This window comes from Sinocyclocheilus rhinocerous, unplaced genomic scaffold (genome assembly GCF_001515625.1).
Source record: "Sinocyclocheilus rhinocerous isolate Xijiao unplaced genomic scaffold, SAMN03320098_v1.1 scaffold311, whole genome shotgun sequence".
Lineage (NCBI taxonomy): Eukaryota > Metazoa > Chordata > Actinopteri > Cypriniformes > Cyprinidae > Sinocyclocheilus > Sinocyclocheilus rhinocerous.
The window spans coordinates 573,966-598,081 of NW_015623669.1; the positions used below are offsets into that span (position 1 = coordinate 573,966).

Genomic DNA, 24,116 nt, shown 5'->3' on the forward strand with positions numbered 1-24,116 from the left:
GTCTGTAATTTTGCTCATCTTTATATCTCAGCACCAGTAAACACACAGGGCCTCATTTACCAATCAAACGTACGACAGAAAATTGGGCGTATGGTCGTTTCTACCCAAAACTTAGAATTTATCAGTATGGACATGAGCAGTGGCTACGATCAAATCTCACGTCAGGTCTCAGCTCGTGTATGCATGTTTTTGAGTTAGTCTGAACTTGTGTGCGGCATATAAATCTGGCAGAGAATCATATAATGACAGCATTTTGTTCATTTAGATTATTTTCCTGACCGACAACCGAATCTCATTAGTCGATCATTAATCATTTTTTAGCTTTAGCTTTATATGCGTAAATAGCAGCATAAACAACAGACCATGAGGATTCACACATCATCATATCACACACCTGCAGCACTTCTGTGAATGGAGAAAAACTGAAATTAAGTATATAAAAGGAATAAAAAATAAATAGGACTACACAAATACTACACAACATATATTTCTCTTAAATAATTAACATATTAACAAAAGAAAAAAAAGTATTGGCAACGCTCATTTTTATGACAAACTTAATGCATTTAGTTTTCTTTATAACTTTATAAAATCAAACTGATCATGCAGGATCCTCAGCGCACACACACAACATATCAGTTCTAGCATTGCTAACTTGACATTTCAGCCATTCATCATCAAACTAAAATGCAGTCAACCAAATTTGAAAGTTGCACTGCTCAATTTAAAAAGGTTCGCTGTAAAATCAGTGTGCAGCACCCAAACAAACACTTGCGCATAGACTTGTGCCGGTATTCGGTAATGCGATATATCACGGTAATGCGCATGATGTTTTACGCCCATATTGGAACACGAGTGAAGTACAAAACCATGTTTACATAATGAACAATAGTTTAGAAACCAAATGTTACATGGCAAAAATGGAAACATTTGGATTCTTGTCGAATGAGAGAGGCTCATGATCCCAGTGCCGTTTCAGTTTCGCTTTAAATTAATTCATTTTAGCTTGACGTTTATAATGAATTCCACTAGCCTAATTTGTGTTTTATTTTATAGTTTAATATATCAGATCAATTTCTCTTTCATGCAGTTGCTTCCTCTTTCTGGCCAGGTTGCTTTTCTCCGTGTCAACTCTAGGATCAAGGCTTCTAAACCAGAGTGTTTTTAGGGGCATGATATTCAAATGACGATTGTTTTCAGTCGCTACATTTATCAATGTACGATGGGATTGGCGGCATACGAATGTTTCATGAATCACACGTGAACTGTCATAAGTTGATTTGAGTGCACAGATCTGCACTCGTTTTTACGTTAGATGTGGCCCACTGTTCTGACCAGAACGGTACCTTTGCTCTCTCACAGACATGCACTTTGAGCCCTGTGTCCATGTGAGTAAATTTTTCCCTTCTGACCTCATGTCTCTAACCAGGCCAGAAACAACACTGGGCCCACAATGGCACTCTATCTGTGTGTGTGTGTGTACTGGAGGAAGAGGGGGTGTGTCTGCCCTCTTCTAAGTTCATATTAGTCTATGAGTTATGTAAGTATTCTGCTATCTACTTGACCCTTTAGTTTTCATGACAATCCATCTACAAATAGAAGTGCCTACAGTATGTAATAGAGGAGGGAAGTTGACTTGTGTGTAATTCAGTTTGAAGAATTTGAAGAATTATCGGCATGAACGAGAGTTTCCTTAAGCTGTTTTGTAAAGTGTTTCCTCTTACAAAACAGTGGCAGCCAGAGAGTATATCAGTATACAGTGGGTACGGAAAGTATTCAGACCCCCTTAAATTGGGGCCAGTTGCATTAACAAAGCCTCTATGTTAAGACTGTGTCTAAAGGAGTAGTTTGACCAACTAGCAGTTAGGGGTAGTCAGTTAATTTTTTTTCAGATTCAAATTAGACCAATCTACCTTTTTGTAACTTACTTAAAAAAAAAATTATGACCAATCTTGAAGAGGAAAAATAGATGACTAATTCTTTAAGACTAGTCTAAGCAGTTTATGCAACCCGCCACTGAATACCACTGAGGTGAATTTCAACATCTAAAGCAGAATCTTCCAAGAAGCCCCAAGAAGCCCAAAGTATACTTAGTTTTTAACGCTAGTGTATGCACACAGCCTTTCAAAGTGTACTCCATTTGCTAGCACACTAGCTACATGCGCTTTAAAATGGAAAGGTTTCATCCTTGTTCAGTGTCTGTGCTATTTCTCTACAGAAGTTTGGAATGATAAAATGTTGTGTGTATCTCTTAACCTCTTAATACAAGCGCTTGTCAACACGACCGTCTGTTGTTTTATCTCAACTCAAGTAATTTATTATTGTTTCAGGCCAGGACAAACTGCTTGGTGTAAAAAATGTATAAATAAATAAATAAAAATAGTCAAAGTGCATGTGCGAGCTGAGCGTTCAGAGTGTGCACAGTTAGAAAAACACATACTCGACAGTGCATAATACAAAATATTGTTTTCATGTAGGCACAAAAAACACTTCTACTTGAACTAATAAATTTACACTGCACTAAATACAATTAAAACAAATAATCCCCAGATTAAAAATATAACCGAGTCAAAGACATAGTGATAAACTAAATATTCTGTTAAAAAAAAAAAAGTTAAATGTCATACTTGAATCGGAGTTGTTTAGAATTTTTGAACCAGTTCTCTAGAATGAGTCAGATTTTCCAGTTCTACATATGAGAGAAAGAAAAATAAGTAAAAAGAAAAAAAAAAGTAAAATTGCATGTGCAAATCAATATTATATATAAACAGCCATGTAGTGTTTGGTTATGCTACAACACTAATTGCTGGAAAACCTTTTTTATTGCAAAAGCTACTGTACACTGTTTGAAAGTTTGAAAACTGTAGTTAGTATCACTGATCAGCAACAATGATCAGTCTTTAAAATAGTCTCTTTATTGTCACCAGTAACTCTTGGCTTTGTGTTACAGAGTTGAGTTTTAATGGCTCCTGTGAGAACTTTCCAGCTCTTGAAGAGCCTTTGATGTGTGTCTCATGTGGTTTTATATTTCTTTCCCTTTCCTTTTCTCATTTTATCTCTACATTTTTCTGTGACGTTCTCATATAGTAATGATTTAATTTCCAGTGAGTTGAAAATATGACTGGAATGCCGCAGTACATGTGGTGCATTAAGACACTCTGATGTTGGAATGGAAGTCAATGGAAATCATGTTGTAATACGGAAGAAGTTGTTGGGAATGTATTAATTTGCCTTCAAAAGTGAAGATCTTCTCAAAGGAGTATTAGAAGACAAGCTCCTGTAGTCCTCCTCTGCAGTATCATGCTAAACCTTCAGCTGAGGCTGATGTGTGGACACTGTCAATGCAGAGGACCTTTTTGAGGAATAATAAGGGGCACTCAGTAAAAAATTACAACATTTTAACCTTTTCTCATTTTATCTCTACATTTTTCTGTGACGTTCTCATATAGTAATGATTTAATTTCCAGTGAGTTGAAAATATGACTGGAATGCCGCAGTACATGTGGTGCATTAAGACACTCTGATGCAACATCTTCTGAAGAATTAAAGTGTACTGTCACAAGATGAGAAGTCACACTGGAAATCATGTTGTAATACGGAAGAAGTTGTTGGGAATGTATTAATTTGCCTTCAAAAGTGAAGATCTTCTCAAAGGAGTATTAGAAGACAAGCTCCTGTAGTCCTCCTCTGCAGTATCATGCTAAACCTTCAGCTGAGGCTGATGTGTGGACACTGTCAATGCAGAGGACCTTTTTGAGGAATAATAAGGGGCACTCAGTAAAAAATTACAACATTTTAAAGTGTCTCACTTTTCAAACAGCATTTCTTCAAGTTTTTTGAGTGAGGTATCGAGTATCGACCAGAGTGAAAGCAGTTTGGAACTGGATTTTTATTTTCTGGTTTGATCTTATCTAACAACTCAACAGTATTGTTTGACAGAACGTTAGGGCTAGTATCACTCGGTGTCTGTGGTGTAGATGTGCATCAACAAGCAGAAAGTCTGATATGCTATTTTTAACACATTATGTCCGTGATGCAATTTTCAGAAAACCTGTTTGAAAACAATCATCATCATCAGAAATAACACGCTCAGCTTTGAAACACTTAAGTGATGAAAATTACAAAAAATTTCCCCAACACAAGTTGTAAAAAATAATGCCATCCCAAACAAAACTGGGTGGATTATAGACCCTAAATCATGTCAGTACTTGTGCAAAAAGCATCAAGTGTTTCAAAGCCATTGAGCAACTGCTAATTTATGCCCATTCTGCTAGAGCTCCATGAACATGCAACCTGTTCTCGTTTTAATTGTCTCAGCCCATCCAATGGGAAAAATAAGGAGCCAGAAGTTAAAGGATAACACAGATAAGCTTGACCTCAGGTTGTGCGTGTTCTATGGAAGTTGTCTCTTGAATTTGTGTTTTTATTTATGTGTATATAAAATAAAATATATATTATATAAGCACCAATGAATTTGGCTGAGACATTTGTAACTGCTGACTCTATTGATAAAACATTTGCAAGCAGAAGCAGCAAAAGGTAGAGGGTGAGTAAAATGAATGTGTCCGCCCGAGCTGTTCATGGCTTGTTTTTACTGGCAGTGATAGGAGGATGCTCTGCTTAAGCCTTGCAGTATAACATCTCATTAACAGCAGTGAAAACGAGCTTATTTGGAAAGACCATCCAATTCTCAGGCCTCCATCAACTCGCTGACTGTTTAAAGTGCTCTTAATGAAGTGTGTGTTTCAAATATCTACAGTGAATTTAGTTTGAAGCGGAAATAGTTCCACAATTAAACCAGATTGCATTTGTGGCCAGAGTGAATGCATTTCCTTAATAGGTGAGCTTTTTCTTTTCCTATACAAATGAGAGACTACAAGCACAGTGAGTGTTTATATAACAGAATATCCAAGAAATAAAATAATAATAGTTTCCCGAAGAGATCTTGGTTTCCTGAGGAATAAGAAAAGCGAGTTTGACTGAGGTATCGTGAAGACATAGAGTACCGGCTCTGAATCAGGCCCTTGTGTGGCATTCCTTCCTCATGAAGCTATAAAGAGCTTTCTGTACCAAACATATGCCAGGGATTCATTTTAAGATAAATAAATGTTTTCAGACATGTGGTGCTTCCTGGTCAGGGGTTCTACTGATGTATTTAAACAAGACTGTGTTGTCTTTTCTCTGTCAGATTTCATCAATTTACATTAACGCTCGGTCAGGCTTCTGCATTTTGTTAAATGTATTGCTGTCCGCAGTTCCAGCGGAGGAAACAAATGGCAGTATTGAGGGGATTCCAGTCCGGATCTTTCTGCTTGTGTCAGTCTGTTAGGTTTACTCTTGAGTTTCACAATAATTTGAGGAATTCTTTTCTTTTGAAGGAAGTTTTAAGTTTATCCAGCTACCTTATCAAATCAACATACTGTATCTGACGTCTAAAACCCGCTTGGGTCTCCTGGTTTATGCCAAATTTATCCAGAAACTAACTTATAAAGCCATGCTCAAAGAAAGTGACCCAAATAAACAGTGAAGTTTTGAGGAAGCTTTTAACAATGCATTTGTTTAGTTTGCTAATATGCATACTAAAATAAAATGCCTTGAACTAATGTTTGTCTCGTTCCCCACAGACCTGCTCCTCCCACTCCTGGTCAGACCAATGGAATCACAGAGCAACTGGTTGGCCGCTTCCAGGTCAGTAAAAAACAAACAAAAAAAAAAGCTAATATTATAGGGAAAGTTCACCCAAAAAATGAAAATTGTGATTGACTCACCCTCATGTCATTCCAACATGACTTAACTTCTTCTGTGGGAAAATATAAGAAGGTATTTTGAGTTTTTTTTTTTTTTTTTTTGTCCATACAATGGAAGTCAATGGAGACCAAAACTGTTTGGTTTCTCCCCAACATTCTCTGCAGAAAAAAGTATGTTATACAGGTTTGAAATGACACAAAGGTGAATGATGACAATCATTTACGTTTGTCTTTTTTGGATGAACTATCCCTTTAACTGCAGATGTTTGGTAAATGCGAAGAGACTGTGCTTATGATCAGTAGCTGAAAGAATTATATTAAAAATAATTTATTTTTTTTAACCTATACGTTTGTTTCCCTTAATTCTGAATGTTTGCTTACGTCCTTGTGTCTTACTGTATATTATATGTTGCATTATACAATATTTTACACTACATTTCAAAAGTTTGGTGTCAAAATATAAGTATAAATATATTTCCAGTATAAATAATAGTAATGATTGATATTTGATCATTTATAATAAGAGATGTTTCTTGAGCAGCAAATCAGCACATGAAGGATCATGTGACACTGAAGTAATGATGCTGAAAATTCAGCTTTGCATCACAGGAATAAATTACGTTTCAACATACATGAAAACAGAAAGCAGTAATTTTCAATTTAATATCTCACAATATTACTGTTTTACTATATTTTTGATCAAATAAATGCAGCCTTGGTGAGCATGAGAGACTTCTTTCAAAAACAGTAAAAAGTCTTGCAGATATTACAATAAAGTACTAGCAGCATATCCTTATTTACAAAATGTTGCTGCAAGTAGCAACAAAACCGCAGTCTATCGCTGTTGCAAGTCTGTGGTGAGTGTGCTGCCCCACTGAACTGCTGGCCCGAGGCTTAGTGTTCAGTTCTTTTCTCAGATTTGCAGTAGAGCACGCCTGGTATCCATTAAGAGAAGATGAACATCTATCTGCTTATCAGAGATTTATAGTTTGTCAGGTTGAGCTCAAATAAGACATTTGAGTCTGTATTTCCCACTTTTTCATTTTCTTTACAACAATAATTCTGCATGTCTTTATCCATGACATGTGAAAGGAACTTGGGAGTGTTATAAATCAGATAGAGTTCCTGCCTTTTAAATGCTAAAGGGACTGCTGACGGGTCTCTGTTGTAACAGATACTATGATTGGAAGGATTGTGAGCCCCACAGGTCACATAGTCCTTCTGTACAACCGTGTGAGAACTTGTGAAGAAGGAGATTTTAATAAGTTGTTACCACATCTTACCTTGGTGAGCATGAGAGACTTCTTTCAAAAACAGTAAAAAGTCTTGCAGATATTACAATAAAGTACTAGCAGCATATCCTTATTTACAAAATGTTGCTGCAAGTAGCAACAAAACTGCAGTCTATCGCTGTTGCAAGTCTGTGGTGAGTGTGCTGCCCCACTGAACTGCTGGCCCGAGGCTTAGTGTTCAGTTCTTTTCTCAGATTTGCAGTAGAGCACGCCTGGTATCCATTAAGAGAAGATGAACATCTATCTGCTTATCAGAGATTTATAGTTTGTCAGGTTGAGCTCAAATAAGACATTTGAGTCTGTATTTCCCACTTTTTCATTTTCTTTACAACAATAATTCTGCATGTCTTTATCCATGACATGTGAAAGGAACTTGGGAGTGTTATAAATCAGATAGAGTTCCTGCCTTTTAAATGCTAAAGGGACTGCTGACGGGTCTCTGTTGTAACAGATACTATGATTGGAAGGATTGTGAGCCCCACAGGTCACATAGTCCTTCTGTACAACCGTGTGAGAACTTGTGAAGAAGGAGATTTTAATAAGTTGTTACCACATCTTAAAGTTGAAAAATTTAACATCTTATGAGAGATTTTGTTGTGTGTTTTTTAAAATTTTTTATTTAATTTAATTTTATGTGGTGTTTTTCATTTTATTTTATTTTATTATGAAATTATGTTATGTTATGCTATGTTATGCTATGCTATGCTATTCAAAACAAAACAAAAAACAAGCCCTTTGATCAGAACTTATAAATTCAAACTCAAGTATTTGTTATTGACTTTTTTTCCCCGCCTCTGGTTGTGCAGGAGGCTGTGCAGGTGAGTCGAGATGAGAACCAGAACTACAGAGAGTACACCATCTCCAGCCCAATTTTTTTTATTTAATTTAATTTTATGTGGTGTTTTTCATTTTATTTTATTTTATTATGAAATTATATGTTATGCTATGTTATGCTATGCTATGCTATTCAAAACAAAACAAAAAACAAGCCCTTTGATCAGAACTTATAAATTCAAACTCAAGTATTTGTTATTGACTTTTTTTCCCCGCCTCTGGTTGTGCAGGAGGCTGTGCAGGTGAGTCGAGATGAGAACCAGAACTACAGAGAGTACACCATCTCCAGCCCAGCCTCTCTGTCACCTGGCCCATATTCACCGGAGCTGCCATCCAGCCCCGACCACAAAGGGGGCAGAATCACACCCACCAGTAAGAGGTACGACTGCACAACTGTACTGCTCTGTTGAGGTTTGCTGCTGTCAGATTGATGCAAGGACATGGATGATGTTTGTACAATGGGATTGCCTGCTGGCAATGCTTTGAGCAAACATTTCATTAGATAGATGTTTGGTTTTGCACCTTGACACACTAATGTTTTAAATAAGCAGCCTATTATCTCTCTGTGGTCTGTTAGTGTTATTGATAATGTAAAGAATAGCACTGTATTAGGATTTATGTTGCATGAAGATTCTGGGAAATTGTGTTCCAGCACACAGCTGATGTCTTCATGACTGATGCCTCATACTGAACCTTTATTGACTTTATTACCTTAAATGTTCAGCTGTACAAACAGAGAAAGCATTTATGTAACAGAAGTGTTTAAGAAAATATTATCAATTCATTTAGAGTAGATTGTGTGTGTTGGATGACTGAGATTATTTGATATTAAGCCTATCAGCAAACGTTTATTTTTCTTTTTAAAAACAAAGAGATATTTAGCAGAATGTACAAGCTTCTATAATATATACCATGAAAGTGGATGGTGAGCACAACGTTTAAGCTCCAGAAACACCATAAAAGTCCATATGACTTGTATGTGTATGTCAAGTCTTATGCAAGTCATTATTGACTAATAATTCTTTGGAAACTTTGCTTGACAACATTGGTCATTCTTCACTTTCATTGTATGGAAAAGAGCAGCTTGGCTATTCTGCAATTTTCATTTTTAGGTGAACGTTTTTAAGGTGTAAGTTCCAACAAAATATATGAAGTTGCATGCAATGCAGTTTTAAATGCAACTGACAAAGGGAACTTTGATTAGAGCTCAAAGTTATTGTACAGGATGCATGTTAGGCTCCTCATACATTATTGGAAAAACCTGATACTGTACACTACTGTTAACATTTGGGGTTTGTAAGATTACATTTTATGAAAATGTTTTTGAGAGAAGTCCCTTGTGCTCACAGACGCTTCATTTATTTGGTCAGTAAAAACAATTACAGTAAAAACAGTAATATTATGAAATGTTATTTTCTATTTAAATATAAAAAAGTAATTTGTGATGCAAAAATAAATGTATCATCATTGCTCCAGTCTTCAGTGTCACGTGATCCTTCAGAAACCATTATAATATAATGTTGTGCTGCTTCATATTTTTGTGAAAACTGTAATGTATTTTTTCAGAGTTCTCTGATGGATAGAAAGGTCAAAAGAACAGTATTTATTTGAAATAGAGGTCTTTGTCTTTTGTAACATTATTATTGTATTAACTGTCACTTTTGATCAATTTAATGTGTCCTTGCTGAATAAGTATTATTATTCTTAAAAATAAAATCTTAACTCACCGGACTTTTTAATGTATATTATACAATAGTTATTGTAGAGGTAACTGCCTGTGGCTCATGATTTACATCTTTTCATCTTGACACATCTGTATAGTTTCACATTCTTATGTTTGCTTCTGTTGAGTTTCTTAGTCCATTTCTACTTGCCATCTGAATCTATAAAAAAACCCTCAAACTGTATGGCTCAAGTTCATGTAACTGCAACCCATTTCATGTCAGTTGTAGTTTGCTTCAAAACTTGTTTGAATTCCACGCCAGTTCAGAAATGTCCCATGGTCTGCACTTAAAAAAATTAAAAGCTTATTAAAGCTAAATATTTCTTTATTTTTCAGCCTCAAGCTTCATTCTTGGCCCTCAGAGGAGAAGAACATACAGAGTCACAGACTGTCCCGGCCCCTCTCTCAGGTAGAGTCACTCTTATATACAATATAAACCTGAAGAACAAATAACAGATCTGAACCAATAAATCCTCCATGGAATGGTTTGACAGGGGTTCTTTTGTGTTGATGTATGACCTATTGAAACAGAAGTCAGGGCGGCACATTCTGAAGAGCTCGTTCTTGTTTTAAATAGCAAGTAGCGTTTACACAAGAGATCTGGAGCGCTGATTGCTGGACGTCTTTTGTTTTGAAAACCAGAGGGTTCTACTTGTCCCGGTTTCAATTAGTCGTGAAAAAGACAATAAAACCATGTCCTAACCAAATGCAATGTGACTATATAACCATATTTGTCTGAACCAGCCGTGACACAACAAGCAACAAATACCAGAACTTTTTGTTGATTGCTTGATTAACCCTCATATTGTGTTTTGGTCATTTTGACCCTGAGAGGATTTTTTTCCCCCTAGAAAATGCTAGTTAATATTATCACATTGGACTTAAACCTACAGACTTTGCTCACACAGGGTTTAACAACTTCCCAAAAAATCTATAATTTTGGTACTTTTGGGGGATTTTTCCCCCACCTTGTTGTACTTGTGATTCAAAATAATCTACAAAATTGATTTATTTCAATTAGCACCGGTATGCATTTCTTTTTGGAACTTGATAGATTGTAGGCCTCATTGATCTGAGCTTATGCGCCTCAGTTTTTTCAGTGAACATTGCCAAAATTATCCACAAATAATGCTTTTTTTTTCCACTCAAAAACTTGAGGTACTACCATTAATCAGTTCAAAAACAAAATGCGAAACCTGTGCTAACTGAAAGAAAACAAGATGACAAAAGGATTGAATCCAAGATTTGGGGATAATGTAGCATAAGGAGAGATTTACAAGTTTTTAAAATGCCACTCATTTTTGTATGGGAAAACCAAATGAGGTAAAGGATATTTAACACAGGACAAGGGTTAAGGAAGTGCATCTTCTTAGCCTTATCTTTGTTTTTGTTTTTTTGGATCAGATGTCTTGTACTAATAGAGTATGTTTTATAAGCCAATAGCATTTATAATTAAGGACGATGGGATGTTCTCATTCTGAAAACAATTTTTTTGACAAAAATATGCATATGCCCATACAAACAAGATGATTGAGATGTCAATATTTTTGGTGTGTTTTCTAGGAAGATAAATTGTAAATGTATACGACTGCTTAAAGTTTATTTTTCAGTTTGTGTTCAATTTTTATACTCCATGTGAATCAGTACTGAACATATTACAGGTTGTCAAAAACGAGCAAGTGAAGTTGGAGGGATGAGGTCTGGTAAGTCTCAATGTTGATGGGATCTGCAGCAGAACATTGATGTTAGTTCTGCCTAATGCATCTGAGAAGCTTCCATATGTGTTCATGTTCGTAGTACATGCTCACGGAAGAGGATTGCTTTGCTCTGCTCCTGAAATGTGGCTCATAAATCCCTTTAGTCTCAGCCTATATATGACTTCATGGGAAAAGCAGGTTCTCAGTGGCACAAATTAACTCTGATGCCGCTTCACAACGAGCTCCAGGATCGCACTCTCAGGAAATGAGATTATGATTTCTATCCAATATTATACCGTTCGCAATAAAAGGGTTAGCATTTCCAATATTTTCATAGCGGGCGGTGAGTACATAAACTTTGAAAAGGTCACCTCTCCATGCTGATGTTCATGGGAGCGCAACCTGGAAATGGTTAATTTAGAACATTATTGAAACAGTACGGTTGACCTTTCTTGTAGCTTCTTTTAACCTCGGGTTTATTACAAGATCTTCATCATTGACTCTACAGATTCTGTAGCATCTGGGGAGATAAAAAACTGGAGAATGGGCAATAATCTGAAGGGAAAGCGCTCCAGAGCCTGTCCCAAAAGCTAAAATTGAGCAAATGAAGTTGTGGGAAAGTTATTGCGAGATATGTCAGCTATTTAGTAACGGGCTCAGTCCCACAGAAGTTTCTACAAAGCAGATGTCGGAGCAGGAAAAAACAGGCAGGACCTTTGATGGCTGAAGACATTCCAGTCATTTTATCAGTGCTGTGGTTGTTAAATAAACACATTCATGACACAGCTTATTAAACTCAATAACATCCCAATTCCCCTGTCAGAAACGCTTGGTCCTTTTAAAGACCAGCGTTTGAATACTTCTGAACGAAGCTCATGGGAGGTCTGGGAGAAGTCAGCATCATGACAGTGACACTGAGCACTGGCCTTTGTCAACAAAAAATCTCAATATAGATGCATTATGCTGTGAAAATGTCCATGCAAGACTAGGCGGGGAGAAAGAATGAGAGGAATGGTTCATCCAAAAATGATAATTTGGTAATTTCCTTGTCCTCCTTTAGTTCAGAAGGAAAGATTATCTTGTTTGGATTTTTAAAGCTGATAGCATGGATGTTTCCAAGACATCTAATCGATGGGAGTTTTCATCCGGACGCTAGTCACTGTCAGACGTTTGCACTTGAAATGAATCACAATATAACTAAAATTGTAATATGCCTTTCATACGTATTTCATAATAACACTGTAACAGCATAATAATAACAGTGTGGACTCAAGTCCGGACAAGACCCGGAAAGAAGACCCTCTCAAGTCTGAGTCCAAGACCATATTTTCTGTGACTATTCTGTGACTAGACTAGAAACTATGGTCTTGGACTAGGACTTGTGAGTCTAGTCTTGGACACTGAGTCCAGTCTGGTCCAGACTTTAGTACTGCAACACTAAATATAAAAGGAAGAACAAGTTTTTTTTTTTTTTTAACAAGCTTTTTGTCTTTTGTATTTTGTTTTGTAATGTTTTTTGTTTTTCTTGTCTTGTAGTTTTTTTGTTTTTGTTTGTGGTATTTTTGTTTTGTTCTTTTGTCTCATTATTTTGTTTTTGTCTTGTGATGTGTTTTTTTTTCTCATGTTTTTGGGGTTTGTGTTTTTGTTTTTTCTTGTCATGTTGCGTTGTTTGTTTTGTTTTGTAATAAGTAACTTTGTTGGCAGTGTGGGCAAAACATTGATTTGGAAACAAAAGGCATTCCTTTTTATTTTGTAGTTTTTGCTTTTTTTCTGTGTAATATTGTCTTTTTTTTTCTATTTTTCCTGAATATGAGATGTTTGTCTCATTAGAGTTCAGACCACATTATATGACAAAATAATTGCAATGTGATTTTTGTTGGCCCAGTTGTGCAGCCCTAATCATACATTCTCTCACAGACATCCCACCAATGCACATGTGCGTACAAGGAGAGTGTGGTGTAGACGGAGCCTTAACCATCATGTTCAAGACACCATTCTTGCATGCCACTTTCAAAGTATGAAATATCTTAGCCATTATTTTGACCCACAGACATCCAGCTTTTGGCCTCCCACTAAATCTAAGCCCACCATCCAGTTAACCCCGTTTAATTTACTGCCGACACCAATCCAGTAAAAATTAGGGTCGTCACCTTCTGTTCTCAGTCTCTCTCTGCGCAATCTAAACATATTTCTCATTCTTTATTCTTTCTCAGGCTCTTTCATAACATGTATGTTACGGGGTTCAGCAGCATCTGTTTTTTGATTAAGTACAGCATACAGTTTTAGTGGAGGGACAAATGTTTGACATGCCTAGAGTTAGCCATGCCAAACAATGGATTAGATATATAAGGAAAGTTCTGGATTAAATGATGCTTAAAGGCAGGAACAAGGAAGCAGCCAATGAGGTGAAGCAGTAGGGTTGATTTGCTGCCACGTCTGTGGTCAGAAATGCTGGACACACAAACATGCACATAAACAGTCAGCTTGCTCTTTACTTCAGTGGCTTCAGAGTCTTTTATGTTCGTCTGTCATGAGGGTCTGTTATGGGGGACTCTGGTGTAATTGTGGTTTTTGTTAGATCCCAGAAGCCACTTTGGTGCCAGAGAGGGTTAGGATCTTTCTCTCAAATATTTCTACTGGAATTTTAAGATCCGTTCAAGCTCTCTCTTTGTTTTTCATCCTCAAACTGGAATCCCTTCAGTCCTGCTCCTTCCTCTCTTCTTCTTCAGGGAACACTTGCATTCTTTTACTCTTAGTTGTCTCCAGCACTTAACATAGAGCGTCTTGGCATGATGTCTTGTTAAGGATGTGTGTGTGTATGTGTGGTGCCCTTTCCAACAGCTTCCACACATTATTTTGGAATTGTGTGGCATGATTGCTGAAATGGTTGATTCTTTTTGTGTGGTTTGGCTGTAGAGGTTAATGGAAAGCACAATGTGTTCTCAAAAATGAGTTTTCTTTCTCTGTACTTACAAGTACTTGCATGTTCCCAGAAGTCATCAAGTGTATGGAATGGAAGAAAACCAGTACATCTGACACTGAAACCATAGTTTGAAAATGTGTTTTTTTGCAGTTACTTTAATGTACTTAAATACAGTATCTTAGGTGCTTTTTTGTTGTTGTTTTTTTGCACAAAGTATTTTGAAGAATGTTGGTAACCAAACAGTTGGTGGTCCTCTTTGACATCCATAGAATGGAAAAAAAAATACTATGTAAGTCACTGGGCCCCAGAAACTGTTTGGTTACCAATATTCTTCAAAATGTCTTTTATGTTCAGCAGAAGAAGGAAACATACAGGTTTGAACAACTTGAGGGTGAGTAAAAGATAGAATTTTCAGAATTGTCACCTAAGCTACTGTATTTAAGTACATTAAAATGACTATCAAACAAATTTACATTAAATGCAATAAAACATTTATTTTAATGAATCAAAAAGAGATAAACAGCTCTATTTGAGAGGATAGTTAGACAAAACGGTTGTCGTCTTTTTCTACTGTGGTTTTTATTTTTTTATTTATGTATTTTTTTTTAAATTTTACTTTAAATAATTAATTAAAAAATTTTCAATGTTTTCTCCAGAAGTGGATGGAACTTAATGCACTAAAAGCACTAAAAGAATGCTAGGTGAACCATTAAGGAACTGAAATCACTAAGTTTAGGGATCACAATATATCGTACCATTTGAGTTAATGAAAATATAAAAAATTGGTAGATTTACTGATACTAATAGCTGTGGAAAAGTGTCATCTCAGTCTTATAAAAAGGGACTGTTAGAGATTATAAATTTCTCTGTATTGGGGAATATTAAATATTTTTTTATGCTCTATTTCAGCTATTTTTAAATATAGAGTACCTTTGCCACCATCTAATGCTTAAAGTAAATTTTTAGTTAACACTCATATCACCACTGTTAAATGTAATCTATGGCAAATTTCAATGAATATCCATTTTAATACTGTGCATTTGTGATGTTGTGATACCTGAATTCACTTTAAACAACTGAGCTACTGTCACGCTACTGAAAAACTTAGGATGGTAGTGTCTCTACTTTTAGTTAGTTACTCCACAACACTGTCTGTCACATTCATACTCATGTATGCACACATCTATACACCCGTTGTGCCTGGTGCAGGGGGTCTTTTTCCTCTAATGGTCCTCTGTGATATTTGTAAAGTGTGGTTCAGGTAGAGGTAGTCTCCAGAGAGTGAGTTAAGAGAGGAAAAGATAGCAGGAATAACCATTAGTCCCGCGTCAGGGGGTGTAGGGTATCCTGGGAAAAGTGGCGTGTACAATAAGGGCTCTGATGCAGAGCGTTCGAGGTGTGTGGTGTTGGTTTTCTCGCCCTTCTGATGCACAGACCCGTCCTTGTACAGCTGAGCCTGGTGGAGATGGGCTGAGGAGCGCTTATTCATCCTGCCCGCTGTCTCGCATTTTTACTCTCTCTCTCTTTCTCGCTTTTGCCTTTTCACACTGCTCTGTTTGGTCAGACCTTCCACTCCTCCCTCCTCGCGTCCTGGCAGCCGTACAGGCACAGAGACGGCCATTGTACCACTCTCCTCCTCTTCTCTCTCTTTTCCTCTTCGTCTTCTCCATCGTTCTGTGAGAGGGTGATAGACGATGAGGAAGTGACATGAGTGAGACACATAGAAAAGGGTTGCAAGGATGGAGGAAGTCTGATCATGTTTCTGTTGAAAGACTGCACAAAGTGCTTTTAAATCCACTTCCTGTGCTAGCTGAAAAATGTTTTCCAGGAGCTTGAACATAATGGCTACAGCACTCTTAGGTCGGTTTTGTGTATTTATTTTGGCATCCATATTGCCAGATTACAGTGTTCACACTGCCCACATGAGCAGAGCGGCGCTGTGTGCCTGGAATTTGAGTTTTTGCAAAATAAATCTTTATAAAACATATTAGTAAAGCCGAAAGTGCACGATAAATAAAGTTATTGCATCCCAAAATAAAGAATCGACTCTGAACAGCCTAAAGGAGTGATCAGTAATTCGAATCCCACTTCCGTTACGGCTACACTTCACAGGCCAACACTTTTGCATAATGCAGTGTTTCCCATACATTGGCCCGCCACAATATCAAAACTGACCGTCACAAATAGATTTTCCAAAAGGCTTTAACTTCGTTGAATAAACATGGGCACTGCATGTTTCAAAATCAAAATGATGCGCGGGTGTTTTTATATGAATATAAATTTGAAGGGAACCGACTGTCTTCAGAAAAGCTTCGATGTAATTTTCATTTCATCTTTCCTATAATAAAGTAGCATTTGTGAGTGCAGCGCGGCTTTGATTACAGACGTTGTCGGGGAAACCTCTGTTTTTGCTGCTCCAAAAGCGCCTCCTGCTGGCAGAGAATGAATTAGCATTTTCAATCAGCCTGTCTGCTGTTTTTGTTCAGACCAATGTGAAAATCGACTTACGTTTTTACGCAGCAAACACGCAAAGCAGAGTTGAAAATGTGAGTGTAAGTCTGTGGGAAACACTGTAATGCCCGCCTATGTTCTACGTTAGCTGGCCACAAACAATTTGACCCCGCCCTCAAACACTGTAGCTTTGTGTGGTTGACTCCACGTCGAGAAGACGCTGTGTCCTAAGCTGTCAAAGTAAATTAGTTTTATTTTCACTTCCGAAAGATATGGCTGCAAAGAATCAGTGGTTAATTTTTTTTCCACTGTATCACAGCAGTACAACCCCAAACTTTTTTGTGTTCCTGTCATTTTACTGGCGACTGCTTCTCTAATCTCGGGGAAACTAAAGTGTTTTTGACCTTGCATGCATGTAAACCTATTGTAGGAGACTCCCAAAACAATATTAGGAACCTTAAAAATTGAATAATAGGGGCACTTTAAGCAGTTTATGTAGTTTCATGTAGTATATCATTTAAATGCAATGTCTTCATGCAAATTTTCGCAATGTTTGTTTGTAACCGTTCTGAGGGGCCAACTCCTGATAACTATTTTATCAAATGTTATGAAGTCAAATTACTGTTATTAACAGAAATTATTATAGTAAAAGTCTATAGAAATAACTTTATTTTGATATTTTTATTAATCCAGAGTTCTGTTGTGCCTCAAATGCTGTCATTATCTTGTTGCATATAAATGTAGATAATCAATTGATCTGATTTAACGCAATCTGAATTAAATTCTGAGCGGATTGAAAGGGGTGGTGTAGACCTGAAATAGTCTGATCAACAGTGTAAAAATAATTAACCATGTAAACACTTGATTCATACTATTTTTTTTAAATAAGATGTGGGATGAGTATGTTTACATATATTATATACACATTATATATTACTTATTATACAGAACGTGCAGATGTTTATCTATGTCTTAGAAACTGGTCAGTGGAGGGTACTGAATATTTACTAAATATTTGCTAGAAAAGCACTTATATTGACAGCTTTGTTTTTAGATGTCACTAAGGGAAAAACAACATTATACTCACAGTAGCTCAGGTGACATTATTGCGCTGGATTTCTTCAGTTCTGAATGCATGCTCGGAATGCATGCAATATATAAATATGTGACTCGGATTGAAAGTTTAGGGTTCATATACTGTAAACACAACTTTCAGAATCTGAAATCTGATTAGATTCATTCCGATGTATTTATCAGTGTGAAAGCCCACGCAAGCCTTCTTTTGTATAATGCTGTTATTTTGCAAATGGTGAAATGAAGCTTTTTTCCACTAAACTGTGAAATGATTTAGTTCAGCACACTAGGTTTTGAAACATAGCAACAAAATTGACAATGTTTGGTCAACTTGTGTAACATTTTGGGGTAAACCTGAAATCTTACAGTAACTGTGAGAACCGGCAGAGAATGCAGTTGTACTTAAAGAAATCAAATTTACTTTCTACTATAGAATAGAGTCAGTGCCATGAACCTTGTAAACACTGGCAAATCTAGGGACTGGTTGTTGTTTGGAAGTGACCAAACCGATGATAATGACCACATTTTACCATATTTGTGTAAAATATGAATCCTACAATCAATAAAATGTCTGCTGGTACTGTATGTTGAGGACTTTCTACCATCTCTCCTACCACTTTTCCTTATCCTCGCCGAGGGCTGTCATTTGGGAATATGCATGTTTATTGCACACACTCCTTGAGGACGAGAACAGTGGGAGGAGAGAGGTGCATTCAGTCTTTTAGGATATGCCCATGCTGATCGTGCTGCTCTTGGGAGAGAGATGTGCAGCAACGGATCACTCCCTCCACCATTGCTATTAGTGCCCGATCGCCCAGATGGGTTGCCCGTGACGACCGTTTTGTGGTTGCTGAGGGTTGCCATAGTGGCAAGCCTTATCCTGTGAAAGGGCTTAAGGGTTCAGATATAAATAAGCAATGCAAGTACCTGTGCACGAACAGTGTGGTGACTTTATCAATTTGTAATTGCCTCTTTTATTTAGAAGGGGGACTTAATTCGCCATATTACATGTTTGCTGTGGAGTGAGGGGAGCTAAAATGCATGTTTATAGTGCAGTTTCAACAATGCAGTTTTGATCTGGAGCAACTTAGTCAGATGCGGCTTATTTTAAAAACTAGGGTGCAAATGAAAGTATCAGAAGAATATTAAGGAAATGTGATGTTTACATTCATATCACACTCATTTCCGCTGAGAGCCTTGTCTCTCATTTGTTTTCACTTAGTGTGGTTCAGTGGCAGAATGCTGGCATGCTCATTTTCTTTTATCCATCTCTTCTTCCCCTTTCTCAATAAGTTGAGCTGGGTGGAGCGGCCCTGCTCTTATAAATGTGGGCTCCCCTCTATTTAGTGCTTGGTGACGGCAGACCATCCGCCGTGTTTGTGCGTGCATGCATGTTTGTGCATGCTGGAGTTCATTCACTGGGGGGTGTGGCTCACTGTAGCGCTCGCTTGCGGTCTCTGCCTCAGAACACAAATAAAGGCTTGGCCCGCAGCGGACGGTCAATCAGTTGCTGTTCCAGCCTCAAAACAAGTCTCTTTCCTGTCAGCTTCCGCTCTTTCTTAGACCGCTCCTCGAGGAAGATTTAATAAGTTTTAATAAGTTTGGACTTAAAAACATGGGGGCTCTGTGTTGAACCCTGCGTTAAAAGTATGTTAGACACAATTAGTCTGCTTTTGATAAATATACAGGTTTATCACCAAATCAGAGTCACCATGCCGGCCCATGGCAATTGATCTTGAAAGACACAGTAACCAAGAATCTTTTTCTTCCTCCGTCACATCAGACTCCAAATATTGTTCAACCTCACCAAAAATGAAAATTTAGAGGCACTTCACAAAAAAAAATTTTTTTTTAAATGTAAATCACTTACTTTCACTCATGCTGCTTCAAACCTTTTTTTTCTGTAAAACAAAAAGAAAGATTTTATATTTTTATATAGATGTTATTTTTATTTTTTTCTCTTAATCTATAAAGTGGAAGTCAGTGGGGTCTAGTGTTGTTTGATCCCAAACATTCTTCAAAAAATCTTCTATTTGTGGGAAAACTTCAGGCCTCACTTTTTTTTTTATTGTGTGTCATTTATAAAGCCAAAATTTCTCATGATGGCTTACAGACAGTCTGCATTACATCATTTGTGGCATAAGAACAGTCCTAAATGTCGGTTCACACCATCTGTGTGTAGCCAAATCATAGTCTGCACACTTGGACCACAAGAGACTTTGAAAGTCTTGTGCACTGAACTACACTAGAAAAAAAATTGGCTTTGAAACAGTTTTCACTCAGAAATTGTAAATTTCACAAATAATTACAAAGAAATGGCAATACATTGAATTAAATGTGAAACTTTGAAGTAGAAAAACTGAAATAGTGTTTTCTTGTAAATAAAACAAAGATTATTGGAGAATGTTTTACATAAATTATTTTTTTTACAGTGTTTGGGAACCCAAGGAACATAGAAAATAAAGTATACTCTGCCTTAATGAAGCTATAATTTTGTCTAATTATGCAGAACGTTTGAGAAGACAGAGGAGTCTTATGATTTTATTCCAAAAATGTTTCAAATGTTCTTTCCACCACAGTATAAATTGCACTTATTGCGCTTGAGATGTGGTGGAAATTACATTGTGCTCATTGTTTGTGAGCTCAAGCAGTTTTCTCAAGACACTGACCGACCAGAACAGACCATCTTCAATCAGAATGACAGTAAATGAATATAATGACAAGAAACATCATCAGTAACTCTTAATCAGAATGGAAGAAAACAAGGAACAAGGTTCACGGCTCAGAAAAAAAAAATGTATTTGTGACGTTAACCCCTAAAGCCCACATAACAACATCCCTAGAAACAGTTACTATGGCAGTGAATTTCTGAAGGAAAGAAAGGTAGAGAGACACAAACAGCAAAATAAAGAAACAGAAGGCAGACACAAAGAAAGTGATGCTGAGACCAGAAGCAGAGAACAGGAGACACGGTTCATCCAGGTGGCTCCTATCAAGCCGTGGTTTATAAAGCTCACTAATTACTCCATAAACCCCATCATCTCTGTCAGGCAGCAGGGCTGACGATGGTTTAGATGGAGATCATTATCTCTATTAGCATGAGTGATACAGAGCCTTTCTCAGCCGCCGGGCCAGACTTTGTGCTTTAATTCAATGACTCGATGTTTTTCTTTAGTCGTTTCTTTCCCGTTCATCCTTCATGCTGCAGACCACACATCAGATCTTGCCTCTATTTGGACGCATGCCCTCTTTTCACTTACGGACCCTATTCAAAATGTGTATTATTTCAACCTTCAGGACCATTTCAGGTCCCTCTGTTCTGAATGTACACACGTTAATATACATGTCATGACATTGAACTGACATTAAACATGCTTCAAGCTCCTATGACTTGCATGTGATGTATTTCATACATGAAAGAGTCCTTAAAACAAGGAAAAATGGCTGGAAATCCCCATTTAAGGACAGTCAAACAAGCTAGCGGTGACTGTGGCGTCTGTTTTTGTCACTCAGTTTCCCGCTTTCTGGGGTTAGATTCAAATGTGGGAAGGGGGTTGGGGGCCGTAATAATCTTCATGATGAGGTCCACAGCTTTAACAAGGTCCTAATGAATGCCAGATGCCTAATGAGTTTGATTCCCGGCTACAGTTGGACCACTTTAACTCTTCATTAGAAGTGTGTGCTAGTATTGTCCAACATGTTATGCACTCTGAGGCTACTTTATTGGGTAGCGCTGCACTGTGTGCACAAGAATAACCTGAATTCCTTGAGGAGTTGAAAATATGCCCTTGGCATTGTTCTCCAGTCGATTTTCCATGTAACAGTTTCTGGCCACACAAACGCAAACGTCTCTGTTCACCTCGTTTACAACATGATGCTTTAGTCTGCTGGCAGTATTTATTTCTAAATGTGTAAACTGTAAAATAAGCTTAACATTAGGGTAAAACTTAGATTTAAGTGTTTTTTTTTTGTTTTTTTTTGAGTGTTTTGAGCCCTACACTTAATTCATCACTTCATGTTTAACATGGTATTAACCAGAGAAGTTCTGCCACATTTTATTCTGGGTAAAATTAGTCCTTACACAGATCTGCACAGGGTCACTTTGCTTGTACCAAAACCCCTCAACCTTTTTGACTCCAAGTTCCCCCATAGTCCAAGACAATATTCAAAGACCCCCAAAGATATTTCTGGTACTTCTGCTGCTCATTTTCAACTTTTTTTTTTTTAACACTCTTACCTTTTACAGATAATAAAATTCCATAATTAAAGAAGTTTCAGTAACTGACTTTTTACACTTTATTACCAATAAATTTACATGAATTAAAAAAAAATAGAGCTTGTCATATTTGGAAAAATGTGTATTCATTAAAAATGTCTATAATTTTTAAGGTCTAGAAATCACACTTTTAAAATTCACTCACATATCCAGGTTTTCAAAGACTGTAATAATCCCAGGGCTGGATTCACAAGACATTTTAAGAATAAAATTCATAAACTTGATATTTTGTATTCCCAAAAATACTTAATAATGTTCTTATATTTTCTCCTTAAGATTGTGTTTAAGACAAAACCTAAGAAGATTTCAAATTCTTGAAAACAGTCTTCTCAAAAACCATCATAAAAAACATTAGCATAGCCTCTAACTTTAGATAATTTAGATACTTTATTGTCATTGTACATAGCACAACGAAATTCAGTCTGGTGAATTTCAGCTAACAAACTAAAAAAAATTACAAAAACAAAAATGACAAAAACTGTTTAATGAATTTATTGGGTTGATAAAGGACCCACAGATTATAGGACACATTGAAGGCAGAGCGCAAATGACCGCAACAGACAGTTCCAATTATAAAAATGTGGTGCATCAAAAAATGCGATGCCAAATGCTGAACTCCTGTCAAGACAGTCATGGCCAAAATATTGTGATGATTATTATGGTAATATGGATGCAGCCCAAAAAACTTTGTTAGAGCTACAGGACCCGGCATAGCTGCCATCAACTACTGAATCATCCCAGATTTAACTGAAAAAACATGTCTGCATGTGTTTGTTGCAGATGCTGCATATCCTTTGGTTATTTGTTGGAATTTTGGATTATTTTGAGTTGATACATGTGTTCCTTTCAGCTGATCAAACATAATACTATGTTGTGACACTATTGGGTCAGGACCATGTCACAGTGTCTGAAGTAGCAACATGCAAACACATGCTTAGAATTTCTCTCTCATTGTCTCTGCTTAAGTGTTTGTCTACACATGCTGAACGTCTGCGTCTGATGTACTTTTAGTGAATGTGTGTGTTTGTACACCACACTCACACGCAAATCGCACACATCTGAATGAGATCACAGTCACATGGTTTGTATCCGTCTATTGAAGATGGTCTGAATTAGTTTAAGGAGATAGAAGGGCGTAGGCTATAGACTCAAACTGAATCTGAATCCTACAACATACGTTCATCAGATAATCACATGGTTTTTCACTTTTGCTATTTTAACATTTTCTGGCAAACCTTTATTTCATACTATGCCACTGGTCCGATTTATACCAAATTTGGCATGTATCATCTAGCTTATTGGCTCTCAACTTTTTTTGACTCCCCATTGTCCATAATGATATTGAAATATTCTGTAGATGAAATTGAAGAACATTTCAGTTTGTAAAACTTCTGGAATCCTGCTTAGTTTCCACTCTTTTTAACCAGGACAAGTCATGAAAATTCATTGATTTACTGGATAAAGGATAATGATTTTATTTAATTATTTTGTATTCATTTTTTACCTGATAAAATATTTTAGAGCTTTGCATGAATACAAAAATGTGTATTTATTATAAAAATGCCCATGGTGGTTTAAGATTTTATCAATTCAAGTGATTTTTTTTTCAAGGTCTAGAAATCACGCTTTTAAAATTAGGCTTTCTCATACATCTAGTTTTTTCTTTCTTTCTCAAGACCGTAGGAATCCTGATTCTTCAAAGAGAGAGAGAGAGAGAGAGAGAGAGTGGGGAAAAAACAGCTGTTGAGGGGATGAATTTAAAATATGAATATCTTGATTTTCAGTTGATTTAGCTTATTTTAATACTTGTTTTGTGTAATTTTATAATCTTGAGGCCCCCTTAAGAGTTTTTGCCCCCTGCACTCTCAGAAATAAAAGGAACAAAAGCAGTCACTACTAAATCTAGTCACAGGCAATTGTGTGCACATTTTTGTATGTAAAAAGCAGAGACTGTGTAAGAAGGGGGAGATGTACCACTCGCAGAAAAATGAACAAGAGAACTTGTAAAGATCAACATAGCACCTGCATGTAAGGAAGTACCACCTTTCAGTAAAAAAAAAGAAAGAAAAAGAGCCAAACACCTTTTTTATGGTGATGAG

General features: G+C 36.8%; 1 protein-coding gene across 1 annotated transcript in view; it reads left to right on the top strand.

Moving 5' to 3' along the window:
* Positions 1 to 24,116, top strand: part of LOC107724143 (PDZ and LIM domain protein 2-like) — an 86,032-nt gene that overhangs the window by 36,630 nt on the left and 25,286 nt on the right. The window contains exons 4-7 of the mRNA XM_016532979.1: positions 5,625 to 5,688; positions 7,846 to 7,895; positions 8,154 to 8,252; positions 9,933 to 10,005. Coding sequence (XP_016388465.1) covers positions 5,625 to 5,688; positions 7,846 to 7,895; positions 8,154 to 8,252; positions 9,933 to 10,005 — 286 coding nt within the window. The remainder of the gene's footprint in view (positions 1 to 5,624; positions 5,689 to 7,845; positions 7,896 to 8,153; positions 8,253 to 9,932; positions 10,006 to 24,116) is intronic.